The sequence below is a fragment of the Hippichthys cyanospilos genome, chromosome 11 (assembly GCF_059441005.1).
Source record: "Hippichthys cyanospilos isolate Australia breed blue-spotted pipefish chromosome 11, RoL_Hcya_1.0, whole genome shotgun sequence".
NCBI classification, from domain to species: domain Eukaryota; kingdom Metazoa; phylum Chordata; class Actinopteri; order Syngnathiformes; family Syngnathidae; genus Hippichthys; species Hippichthys cyanospilos.
In genome coordinates, this window is record NC_142379.1 from 19,610,194 (window position 1) to 19,622,412 (window position 12,219).

The 12,219-nt window shown below is 37.0% G+C and overlaps 1 protein-coding gene across 1 annotated transcript in view; it reads right to left on the bottom strand.

Annotated features, from left to right (window-relative positions):
* Positions 1 to 9,182, bottom strand: part of kcnab1a (potassium voltage-gated channel subfamily A regulatory beta subunit 1a) — an 81,966-nt gene extending 72,784 nt beyond the window's left edge. The window contains exon 1 of the mRNA XM_088427064.1: positions 8,521 to 9,182. Coding sequence (XP_088283190.1) covers positions 8,521 to 8,798 — 278 coding nt within the window. The 5' untranslated portion in view covers positions 8,799 to 9,182. The remainder of the gene's footprint in view (positions 1 to 8,520) is intronic.
* Between the last annotated feature and the right edge of the window lie 3,037 nt (positions 9,183 to 12,219).

Here is a 12,219-nt window from a genome sequence, read left to right on the forward strand (position 1 = left end):
TTGAAAAGCTTGCCATGAGTCTATTTACAAGACCGTCATGTCTTTCTGTTTTTAAATAATGTGGTTACACCTTACAATACAAAAATAATGTCCTATCTTTTATTGGTTAACTCATTCAGTTCCAACAAAAGTTTACATGTTAAATATCTATGTTTACTGGGCTCCACTAACAGCTTCAGTTCACTTTTTTTTGTTCGTTTTTTTATGATTCTGTTACACATCACAAAACGAAACAAATGTCCTCTTTTTATTGGTTAACTCATTATGTGCAAACAATAACTTTAGATGTGAAATATCCATGTTTACTGGGCTCCACTAACAACTTCAGTAGCCAGAGGTCCAGTTTGACTGAGATAGCAATAAAGGAGTTCATTTTCATGTATTTTCATGTATTTCATGTATGCATCCATACATACTGTACATCCCTTAACAGCTTGTCTTGACGAGGGTCATGAGCATGCTGGAGACAGTATGCCTATCCCAGCTGTTTTTAGGCAGTAGTCGGTGTGCACCCTGAACTGTGCGAATGGAAAAAGCTGGGGATCCAGTGGACTTTGTTATTATTATTATTTATTATTATTATTATTATTATTATTATTATTATTATTATTATTATTATTATTATTATTATTATTATTATTATTATTATTATTATTATTGTTGTTGTTGTTGTTGTTGTTGTTGTTGTTGTTGTTGTTGTTGTTATCTTCTTGCATTAACGGTAGGGTACCAAAAATGTTGTCCACAGTAATTCTACTCAGCTGTGAGGCTAAAAACTCAGTTTTTCAATTATGAAAGCAAAAAATACTTTCAATATCTGAGAACAACAGTGTCCCTTTCAATCACTAAGTCTATGACAATAGTTTTATCTTACAGTTGTGACAAAATGCAGCAGTAGCTACTTTATATATTCAACTGAACTGTTTAACAAATCCATTAAGTAAGTCCTCACAGCAAGCAGTCAAGCTAACAATTAAGCTTGGATGGGCATTGGCATAAAACTGACCTTAACAACTGCAGAGAAGTGATTAAAAAAAAAGCATGACCTTAACGTAAAGGCACTGACAGAACAACGAGTTTGTATGGTGGTTTCTATTATACGTTTAGAGGTTCCATGTTTGAAAATCAGCTGAGGCTCACTTGCATTGAGTTTTGTGTGGGCTTTCTACAGTTATTATGGCTTCCGCTTGTTAAAAAAGTTAAAAAAATATTGTACCTGCAAGATAAATTAATTGAACATTCAAAGTAAATGCATGTTTGTGTTGGTATTAAGTACAAGTATAATGGTACAATGAAGTACAAAGTTAATTTTGCAAAACTTCCCAAATTACTCATGATTAAAGTGAGACGCCACTATTCTAAATACGAGTGAGGGGTTGTATTGGCGATAGCATAGCCCCTCTTGGCTCTACCAAGGAGGAGATTAGGAAATATAATTAAGTCCAGCATACCACTAAATTCGAAGGAGATTTTCTCATCAGGTGCTTTCTTTCTTGCTGTCAAAAATAATTTGTCACACCGCTGCTTCAAAGCCAAATATTTCCGAGGATCTTCTTGGATCAACCACCGGTCACTCACATTTTATTTATGATACTGCAGCTATGAGATGTTTGGAATAGAGATAACACTACACCACATTATTCGTAGTGATACAGTTGGATAGTGGCACACAAGGATGCCCATCTTTAGAGTGTGAGAAATTTGATGACAAGAGCAATCTATGTGAACAATCTTGACCCTGAGGGCCATCCAGACTGGCTTTGCATCCAGTCAACCCTGCCTCTCATCTAATATGTTGTGCGATGGGATCAGTCCAAGCTCACACATGACCCCAATGAGTAGGAGTGATAAAGGAGATTTATAATATTTATCAGTGGTGGGCAACTTACAATTGTTTGCATTCGTCAGAGCCCTGCCCCCTTTCCCTTTACGTTTTTTACAAGCTAGACAAAGTTTAATCATCGATCTCTCAGTCCGTCTGTGTGATTTTGCCCAACCTTCCACCACCACTAGAGCGCGACATATGACTTTTTTTTCCTGGTCCATCATTTGTCAGGAGCTGGTCTATTTCTCTCTGCACTCATGACATACTGCACTTATAGTCATTATTTTTTCTGTTTTTGTACTTATGTTTAAAGTCAACACCATGTCTGTAGTTCTACAGTTGCACTGCAATTGAAACACAACATAATATTATAGGTGTAACACAAAAACAAAGCCAACTAAAGGGTGACCCAAACCTATAACACGCCATTATGTCTACGAAGCCACCTCTGAGGGAATGCAGGTTGGACAAGAGTGCAATTAGCAATCATGTCCACAGGCTACATGATGCTTAAATGGTGGATGTCCGTTCTCATTTTTAACTGCTTGGCCAACAATTGTTCAAGACGGTTTTCAAAACTTTTAGTTCAAATTTGTCTAAATGTCATCTGTCAAATGCACTCTGCGTAAAACAAAGTATTGCTGAAGTTGAATTTACTAAAACCGCCTTTAATGTGTCAATTAACAAACTTCTATCTTGCATTTCCTGGCCATGAGCGAATCAGAGAAAGAATACACGTTTGTTCTGCACCCATTGGTTACTTGAAAGAGCCTTGCAGTTGAAACGCACCGCAGAATGCTCTTATCAGCAAGCAATTTCTTTATTTAAAACATATTTAAAAAGTGAAATAACACAAAAAAATCTCCTAACACTTGATTGTAAACATTGCTTTTGGATGGTGAGATTGTGTACAGTACAAGTTTTGGTTTATGAAACCGAGACTAAGAAAGGGAGCAACTACAATTAAATCTCCAGTAAAGTCAGCCAGTCAGGACTAGCTGTGAAGGACAAGTTGTGAATTGAACCAACCCAGTCTATTCACTCAACTGAACTGAACTGAAGTGACTTTTGTCACATTGACTGCCGACTGATTGCAGTTTGTCCTATAAAGATGCAGCAATATAGCAGATGAACATAATAGTCAGTTGAATTATATTTCAGTAAGCAAAAATTGGTGTGGCAGATGACAAACTTGTGATGTAATGTATATCCCGACAATTACAAAGACAGGTGAAAATTACAAATCCAACATTTTTTACATTTTTAGTATTCCTGTCATTCGCCCGTCCTTTGGCAAAGCGGGCATCCATCTGTGATGGACTGACGGACAGTCCGTCAGTGCTGATGAAGTGTCCACTTCTGATATTTATATTAGACCGATGGGGTACCTTATCTTATTCCATTACTTATGTATGATGCGATATAGTTGCTTAAAACACAGCATGTGGACAGGAACAAATGATTTAAAAATAAAAATAAAGGTCTAAAAAATGCTTAATAGAAGTGCAACCAATGTCACAGGATTGTGGTCTGAATTCCAGATGGAATTGCATCATGGCTGTAAAACAATGCTGATTTGCATTGTGCGGGATTTATTAATTTGCATGATTGATTTGTTTTTAGTTTTATCCGCAGCAAAGGTCTCATAGGTTAATATTTCTGAAGAATAAAGGGATGTTGTTCGTCTTTAAGCTCCTTCTGCAGCACAACTCAGTGTCGTATTTTTATTCTTTCCTCGATTTACTGGCAGGTCCTGCAAAGACATAAATGTAGAGGTCTTGCAGCTAATGGTCCCACCTACCCAGCCAAGGGGAAAAGGTTAACCAAACCCTATTGATGTTAAGATGATTGTTAACAGAAAGCAAAGTAATAGACAGACCAACTGTAGTGATACTAATACTGTCAACCTTCACACTCTGGTCTGTCAGCACAGTTCATTTAATCTGATGGACTGACAAACATCCAGAGTGTCACTACACACATGCAAACACACACACACACATTTGTGGACATATGACATATGCTTGATACTATCACCTAGTGCGCACTGGAAGTTTAAATATCCTCTCAATGTTACTGCCCTTACTAACACGAGGCTGGCTCCCCTTTCCAATAATATCATGTGCGTGTGATCAAGCCATGCCAGCAACTTGATTGAATTGGTGTCCACTTTAATTTGGCATTTGTGATTAAAGTTAAGCTGCAGGCATTAATTTAAGTATCTATTAGCATTTTGGTTAAAAGCGGATGTACTATCTTTATGCGGTTGTTTAATTAATCCACATCCCTTTTTTGGTCAATATGACCACAGCTCAGTGACACCAATGTGAGCCTGAGCTGAGTCGTGCTTGTTTGAGATAACATTCTTGACTTACAATCATAAAACCTGAATTAAAAGGGAAATAAAATGGCATCTGCACAGTGAAAAAATCAGATCCTTGACCCTTACAAGCATAAAGTTTGTTCACATTTCCGAAGCAGTGTTGAAAATGGATGGTAGGAATAAATGTTTCTTTTTGATGAAGGTCAGAGATGAGCTAGGGCCTATCCAAACTGACATTGGGTGAAAGGCTGGGGCTGTGATGGACTTGATTTGTCATTCGTATTACTTAAAACTTAACTCTTCCCGAGGAAATGTCAATGCATACGTTCGCTGATGAACTCAACTTTGTGTGGCTCCCAGATGCAGCATAACAAGAATATTTCAAGTCAATGTAATGTTCTGTCAAGTTTCTGTGAATTAACGCAATAACAAAAAAGCCCCTTGGGCATCCAGCTGCTTTGCTATACTGTATGTATATAGTGTGCATCGCTACCAAGGCAATGAACAAAAGCTGTCCAACACACACATATGTGCGCAAACACACTCTTGAATGTACATATGCCATGATCCCAGGGCGAAGTGCGAACAGCGTATGGCCATATGAGCTCTTAAAGCCAGGTCGAACCCAAAAGGGATACAGCTTGCCAGCACACCCTACCCCCACTGTGATGGAGGGCTTTACAGTCTCATTTCTTCTGCTGCTACAAAACAATGCACTATGTTAAGGTCGTGTTATTTTTGCCCTCATTGATAGCTGGTCAAATATGTCTCAAGAAAATACATAGCAACAATTGAAAGGACTAACATGAAGCTTGTGGAAAAGGATAAGCCTCACATAGATTGTTTCATGGTAAGGATTGGGTTTGGTAAGAAGTTGGTTTCTTTGGGCTTGACTTCCCCAACTGCCGGTATGCAGCCCAGTTTGGGTCCATGGATCAAGTTGTGCCAGGCCGCATGGGTCACACCCGCAAATCTGATGTTTTGGAAGGGATTTAGTTTATCCTTACAACACTATAATCATTTGTGCTTTGTTTGACGTGATTTTTGTTTTTGGCGCCACCTCTGGCCGCTTTTATTACATTTTGTAATCAACAGTCACCATACTTGACACACACATTGTTCTGTCTCTCCGAAGTCTGGCCAACCAGCGTCAGTAAGTTGTGCTTTCTTTGTAATAATGTTATTTATGATAATATAACCAAAATTAGTTTGTAGATCCAATAACTTGTGACTGTGGATAGCATGATAGCAAATGTTAGTTCTTATCTTCAGCGCTATCTTGTATGTGTTAAGCTATTTAGCATTTTGTTTGTGCCAGTTAGTTCCCTTATATGTTAGCATATGTAAAGGGTTGCATTGATAACTACTCATTAGTGTCTAATTAAGGTTTTATATTGAAATTATTAGCGTATGTAATTCAGTTATATGATTTATTTAATCAATGTAATTTGTGTACATTTTCTCAAGTAGTTTTTAGCGTTTTTTGTTGCAGGTGGGTGCACTGAATTTGTGCAATAGGCAAAGTATGTGCTGCTTCTGAGGTAAGCAAGCTCCTTTTTCAAAAGAATGCATATCACTCTACCTTGCCGTCAGGGAGTATTTTAATATATAAAGTTAAATTTGACATCCATCAGACCTGCAACTTTCTGATGCTCTTCCTTTTTCATGTCTTCCACCTACTCCAAAACTTGAAATTCCACCCACAACAGGAGACTATCAAGTCAGGATATACAGTGACAGCTAATCAGTGTCCACTTGAGTGTTTTCAATTCCCCAAGTACATCATGTGTAATGCATTAAAACAAACATCTGACACCCCGAACAATAATACACAGTTTTAATTGACATCGTCACAGAGTTATTAATCAAAAATGAGCTACATCTTGAAACCAAGCATGGAACAATATCAAATTGTGAAAGTATGATAACTTTGATTAAAAATATCACAGTATCACGGTACCGCGGTGTTGAAATTACAGCTCTAAAGTATATAATGTCTTTCCTAAATAGCAATTTTTCTATATTATACAAACAACATACAAAATATATGATACAGCATTTGTTACAATAACAAACATTTACTGTGCTAAATTAAAATAAATACATAAATACAGAGAAAACAAATCTTAATGCGCTTTGCTTTCCATTAAACATATCTATGAATTATTTCTGATAGAACACATCTATTTTAAACTGAAATATGGACACTTAGTATAAAATAACAACAATATTTTTAAATATGTAACAATTATTATAATTAAATACTATATATATATATATATATATATATATATATATATATATATATATATATATATATATATATATATATATATATATATATATATATACTGTATATATATGAAGTATAATATAAAATATAAACAAACACACATTCACTGAACTTAGATTTCAATACAGTATTAACACTGAAATTGTGACATGCTCGAACTGTTCTTGCCTACAGCATAAAAAATGCATCATTATGCCGTGAAGCTAAGTAATAAAGGCATTAAAATACATAAAAAAAAAGATTTTGTATTTTGTCTTCAAAGGTTTGCAATACAATATAAACTAAATGATTTGTACTGGTTGTAGGCATAAGCCAATCTTTCACTGGCTATGTAATGAATGCAATGAGCTACATTTAATATGGCAAATCCATATTTCCAGTGATGGTGGCGAGAGTACTATAAAAGTAATGCAATAGTAGTGTAATGCATTACATTTCAAATACAGTAATAATGTCATGTAACTAATTACTTTAAAAAGACAATAATAAGTAATAAATAATGCATTACAGTTTTGAAGAAACTTGCCCTGCTCTGTATATTACATTACCTCGTCATGATAAAAAGTAATGCATTACAGTAATTACATTGTTTTTGTCATGCATTACTCTCAACACTGCTCATCTAGTCCGCGATACAAAAAAAAGTTGCGGAACCCTGGTTTAGAGGACATAACCTGCATTTGCATTCTCAGTTAGAAAAAAATATTTCCGAGTAAAGAAGATAGAAAAACTAGAGAAAAATACATAAATCCTGACACTAGTTCCAGATATTCCATCGACAAACTAAGACAATTCTGAGCAATTTTGTATGGAAGTACTGGAGTACTCAGCATAATTTGTTCTTCCTTGCCAAGAACCATCTCCAACTTCCTTCAAAAGAATGACACACATTGGCACACATTTCCTAAATGAGAAGTTGTGTAACTTCAACTAATCAAGAAGCGTTTTTCACAAGGACATCAATAGTTCTGTGCTGCTGTGGTCATTGCATAATCAAGCGAGCCATTTAAAATGGAGATGAGGGACAATTGATTGGTTTAGCACATGACTGTTAGAGTCCATCCATCCATTAATTTTCCACAGTGCTTTCCTCAGGTTGCGAGTGACCTATAGCCTGTAGCAGTGGTTCTCAAACTTTTTGGAGTCAGGGACTCCTTTTAGAAAGTAAATTTTACAAGGACCCCCGTGTTGCACAAATTTGCGAAAACACCCCCCCCCCCCCCCCCCAAAAAAAAAAAAAAAACTTCAAATTCAAAATTTAATTGCATTATTACATTTAAAAATTTAATAAGTACACTTTTTATTCAGCAACATATTCAATTTGACAACAAGTACATTTGTTACTTGTCAGCTAAACTGAAGTTTGGAAAACCGGGTCAATTTCCAATTATTTAGTCAAAAACAGCATTATAAAATAAAATGCACTTTAGATTTCCTGGCTTTAAGCAGTTGTAGACAAAAAACACATTTAGAAAAATTTCAATGATTCAATTTTTAAAAACATATTAACTCATTCAATGCCAAGGACTTATTTTCACATTTTTTTAAGAGTCCGGACGATACTTAAGTACATTAAATATCTGGGTTTGAAAATTGAAGTTAAAAAAAAAAAGTGAAAATACAGCACTGTCATTACATGAGTTAATCTAGTCGAATTGATTGCTTTATTGAAGAGAATGAATGCTTACACAAATTAATGTAAAAAAAATATATATATATATATATATATATATATATATATATATATATATATATATATATATATATATATATATATATATATATATATATAGAGATTTCAAACTTCAAGACTCAGAGAGGTGAAAAAAAACTATTGCAGTACTTACTGACTATTAACAAAGTCAGTATTCATTTGCTTGTATTCATTTGTATGTATGTATTCATTTGCTAGCACCAGTGGGTAAAAACAACAACCATCTGTTGCAACAGGGATGTGCAAGGAGACTTTAAAAAGGCATCTGTAAATTATAGGAAGTCTGCACGCAAATGCAAACTCTCTCCCCCACACAAACACACACACACACACACACACACACACGCACACACTCAAGAGGTTACCTGTATGCCATGCCTGTCTGGCTCTTGATGGAGTCGTGCAGTGAAAGTGAGTGGAAGTTAAGAAATTCCTCCAGCTGTTTGAGCTCTCTCCCATTGTGGCGTTTGCCGGCGCTCCACAGCATGAGAGGCACACACGCCCGGGGGCCTGATCCCGCCGCATACGTCGGACCCACCAGCCTCCCTTGACCAAGGCCCTGGGCCTGGACTGCGCTCTGCCGTCTGGACGCCTTCTGCTTGGGGTTGGGGATATCTGGGCACGTTGCTTTGTACAGATACATCTTCTCGCTCGAGCCGGTCTTTCAGCCAAGTTTTCTGCGAGCGGGTCCCGCTAACATGCACGCTCGGGATAATCCAGGTAGGCCCGCCGCCCACGCGGCGTTGGGCATGTGAGTAAAGCTCAAAGCAAAGTGAGTAATTTGTCTCACGACGAAATCCAACATAGATGCATCCTCCTCTTTGGAAGAAAAAAAATCAAAGAAAGAAATGCATGATATTCCAGTTTTTATAGAAAAAGTCCATAATGAAGCTGATAATAGTACCATGTGCTCCTGCAAGAGGGCTGTCACATGTGTTCTGTATGCACATGCAGATGAAGAGAGCAACACTTACATGCACTCTCTATCTCTCTATGCTCTCTTTCACGCCCAACACACACACACACACACACACATGCACACACACTGTCACTTTGCCCCCTGCACAGCCAGTCTGCATTAGAGGCACACTTTGGTTTTGCTCCCTATTAAACGGTCTGGGAATCTGGGACATTTTTTCCACCCTCCCTCTCTCTCTTTTCACTCTCCCCATCTCTGTTTTGTTTGTGTCTTTCTATCGCTCTCCATCCTTTTTACCCCTTCTCTTCCCTACTTGTTCTTATCCTCTCTCCCACCCTCGCTGCCTCCATCATCCCCCTTTTGTGTCCCAGTATTCCCTCTCTGTCACTTACTCCTGATCTCCTCCCTTGACTCTCCTCCAGCATTTCTTCCATTCATTTTCAGCTTCCCCATCAGGGATGTGTCATTCTTGAAAGGTGTTATTATGATGATTTACACTTTTTCACCCTCAATCCTCATTATTCATTTTGTCTTTGTCTCTTGTTTTCTTCCTTTTTTATCACGAATAACTCACTTTTTTCCAATTGTTTCTCGACAAAGTCCACATTGATAACACACATATGCACACACAAACACACTCGCAGCCAAAAGCATGTTATGCACATTTGCACACTGTCTGGAGGCAATGTTTTTGTAATGAAGTGAACCACAAAATATCATAGGGGAAGCCTAAGCATGCTCTGTTCGCGCTCCCTCACTGTCTCACTCACACATGCACACAAAAATACACGTACACAACATAGAGCATCACACAACTGACCTCCTATTGGGAATAAACAACAACATCATGTCCGGTTCCCCCAGAGTTAATCTTGCATATGACATTTGATTTCAGACGCACATCAGACGCATGTCACTCTTTGCAAACACACCAACACATCAAAGATTCTAAAAATAAACTGAAGTGAATATAAAGTATACTTTAGATAGAATGGAAACCATATTTTATTCTGGTTCTAAACTAATTAATTAATAATTATTTTTAATGCAAAAATTAGTGTCACATAATATTTTGCACTATCATCCTCATATGTATATAATTTCTTCCACTCCATCTACTCCAAAATAAATTCAGAAATTTAATCTATTCTTATATTAGTGCTTCATTATCGCTGCTTAAATCACAAATTTTGAATTGACTATGCGGCATGGTGGTAGAGTGGGTAGCACACCTGCCTCACAGTGCAGAGATCGCTGGTTGTATTTCAGCTACGGCCTTCCTGGCTACGAGTTCAGGGTGTAACCCGTGTCCTACTAAAAGACAGCTGGGACAGGAACAGGAACACAAGGTGCGATGGATGGGTGGGCTACTTGTTGTTTTGGGCCTAAACCACAGGCTTGCCTCTTGTCAGTTTTTGATTTGAAAATCATCATAATAATTATAATAATGACAATAATGAATAAACATAATGCACTTTTATTCAGCATATTCCTCTGAATTACTGAATTACTCAATCCATTGTCTAAACTGCTGGCAACAAAAGTGAGAACCCTCCTCAATGCAAAAGCTTAATTTGGATGTGAAGTGTCAATATTTTGGCTGACTTAAGCCTTATGGTTGTCACCAGAGCTGGAAAAGTTGTTATGAGAATCGTCTTCCACTCCTCAACATCATCATGGAACGGGTGAATGATGAAGGCAGGATGGTCCATTTTTCTCTTACAAGCTCAATTTATTCTTCTTGTTTGTTTTTTTTTTTTTAATGGAAAATATAACATTAGCTTGAATTTTAAATGTTACCAATTTGCTTTGAAGAAATCATTAAATAACTAATGACTTGCAAAATGCCCTCTAGAAATGAACAATATGGCAACATCTCCCTCTCTTTTCCTCCCATGATGTCTGGGAAGTAACTGTACAGTATGTGGCCATTCAAAACCATTGTACATTCCTCACAAATAATATCACAATATCAAAACCCGGGGATCAATCAGCCCCAAATTGTACATAAACATATCTAACCCAATACATCCAAAATATCACAATGATAAGCCTCCCCCATGGCATTGTGAGAGAAATAAAAATACATGCAACATGTACAATTCTGTCATGCCCGATCTTTTTTACGTCACAAAGATATGCAAACATCATACTTTCTGGGAAACTTTTCACCAAAAAAGTTTTTACAGAATTTATTAGATTTAAATTTTTAAAGTATAGTTTGACTTTCTTTTTCTTGGAAGTCCACCTCCAGTGCGTACGCTCACCGCAATATGAAAATCACGCTTCTTAACTACGCTCGTCTGTCAAGTCGGTCCAATCGCGGGAGGTCCAGTCTTGCATGTATTTTCATACATCCATCTTTGCGTGCAAGTCAATCAATTTTCTGAAACATATAGTTTCACTACGGTTGCGCGTCGGCATGCTAGATTTTTCAAAGCCCACCTTTAATGTTTCACTAAGACATCCTCTGAAACTACAAAGCAACCTCCAGCTTTTCAATTTTGGCACACATTTTCTGTCAAAAAAGTCCAACTATTGTGCAGACAGTTTTTTATTGGTCACAACCTGAAGTGGAGATGAATATGAATTTGCATTACAAATTTTGGTGGCAGTTGTTCACTGTTTGAGAAGATATCAGTGGCATTGTTTGGAATCCCAGTGCATCCCAGAAAAGAAGGAAGCTAAGACAAAGAAAACGTCTTAAATTACTTCTGAGTTTTTATTGAGGTGGCATTTTAGTGTAAACATTATTTTTACATCCAGACCAATCATATCAGTAACTATTTTCAACCAAAATTAAGTAATCCTGTAAAGTTTTTGTGCTTGTCCATATTCTATTTTAGGATGCTCTACAGATGCTCTGGGTTTTAGGTCATGAGACATACTTCCCCAGTGCATTAGGAATATTTTGTAAATTATGAAGATATAAAATGGAGTATAAAATCCCCAAATGATCTTTTTTTTTTCTCACACACGATTACATGAAAAGTTGTTTAAGTACAATTTCAGCTTCTCTGTTGTTTCCTGAGGCTGACAAAGGGGCAGCTGTGCCTATTGTCCAGTAGGAAGAGTGGAAAAACTGATCCTGTCTGGCAGAAGCGATGTCAGCTGATCTTGTGCAACCTGTGTTTACGGTTGTAAA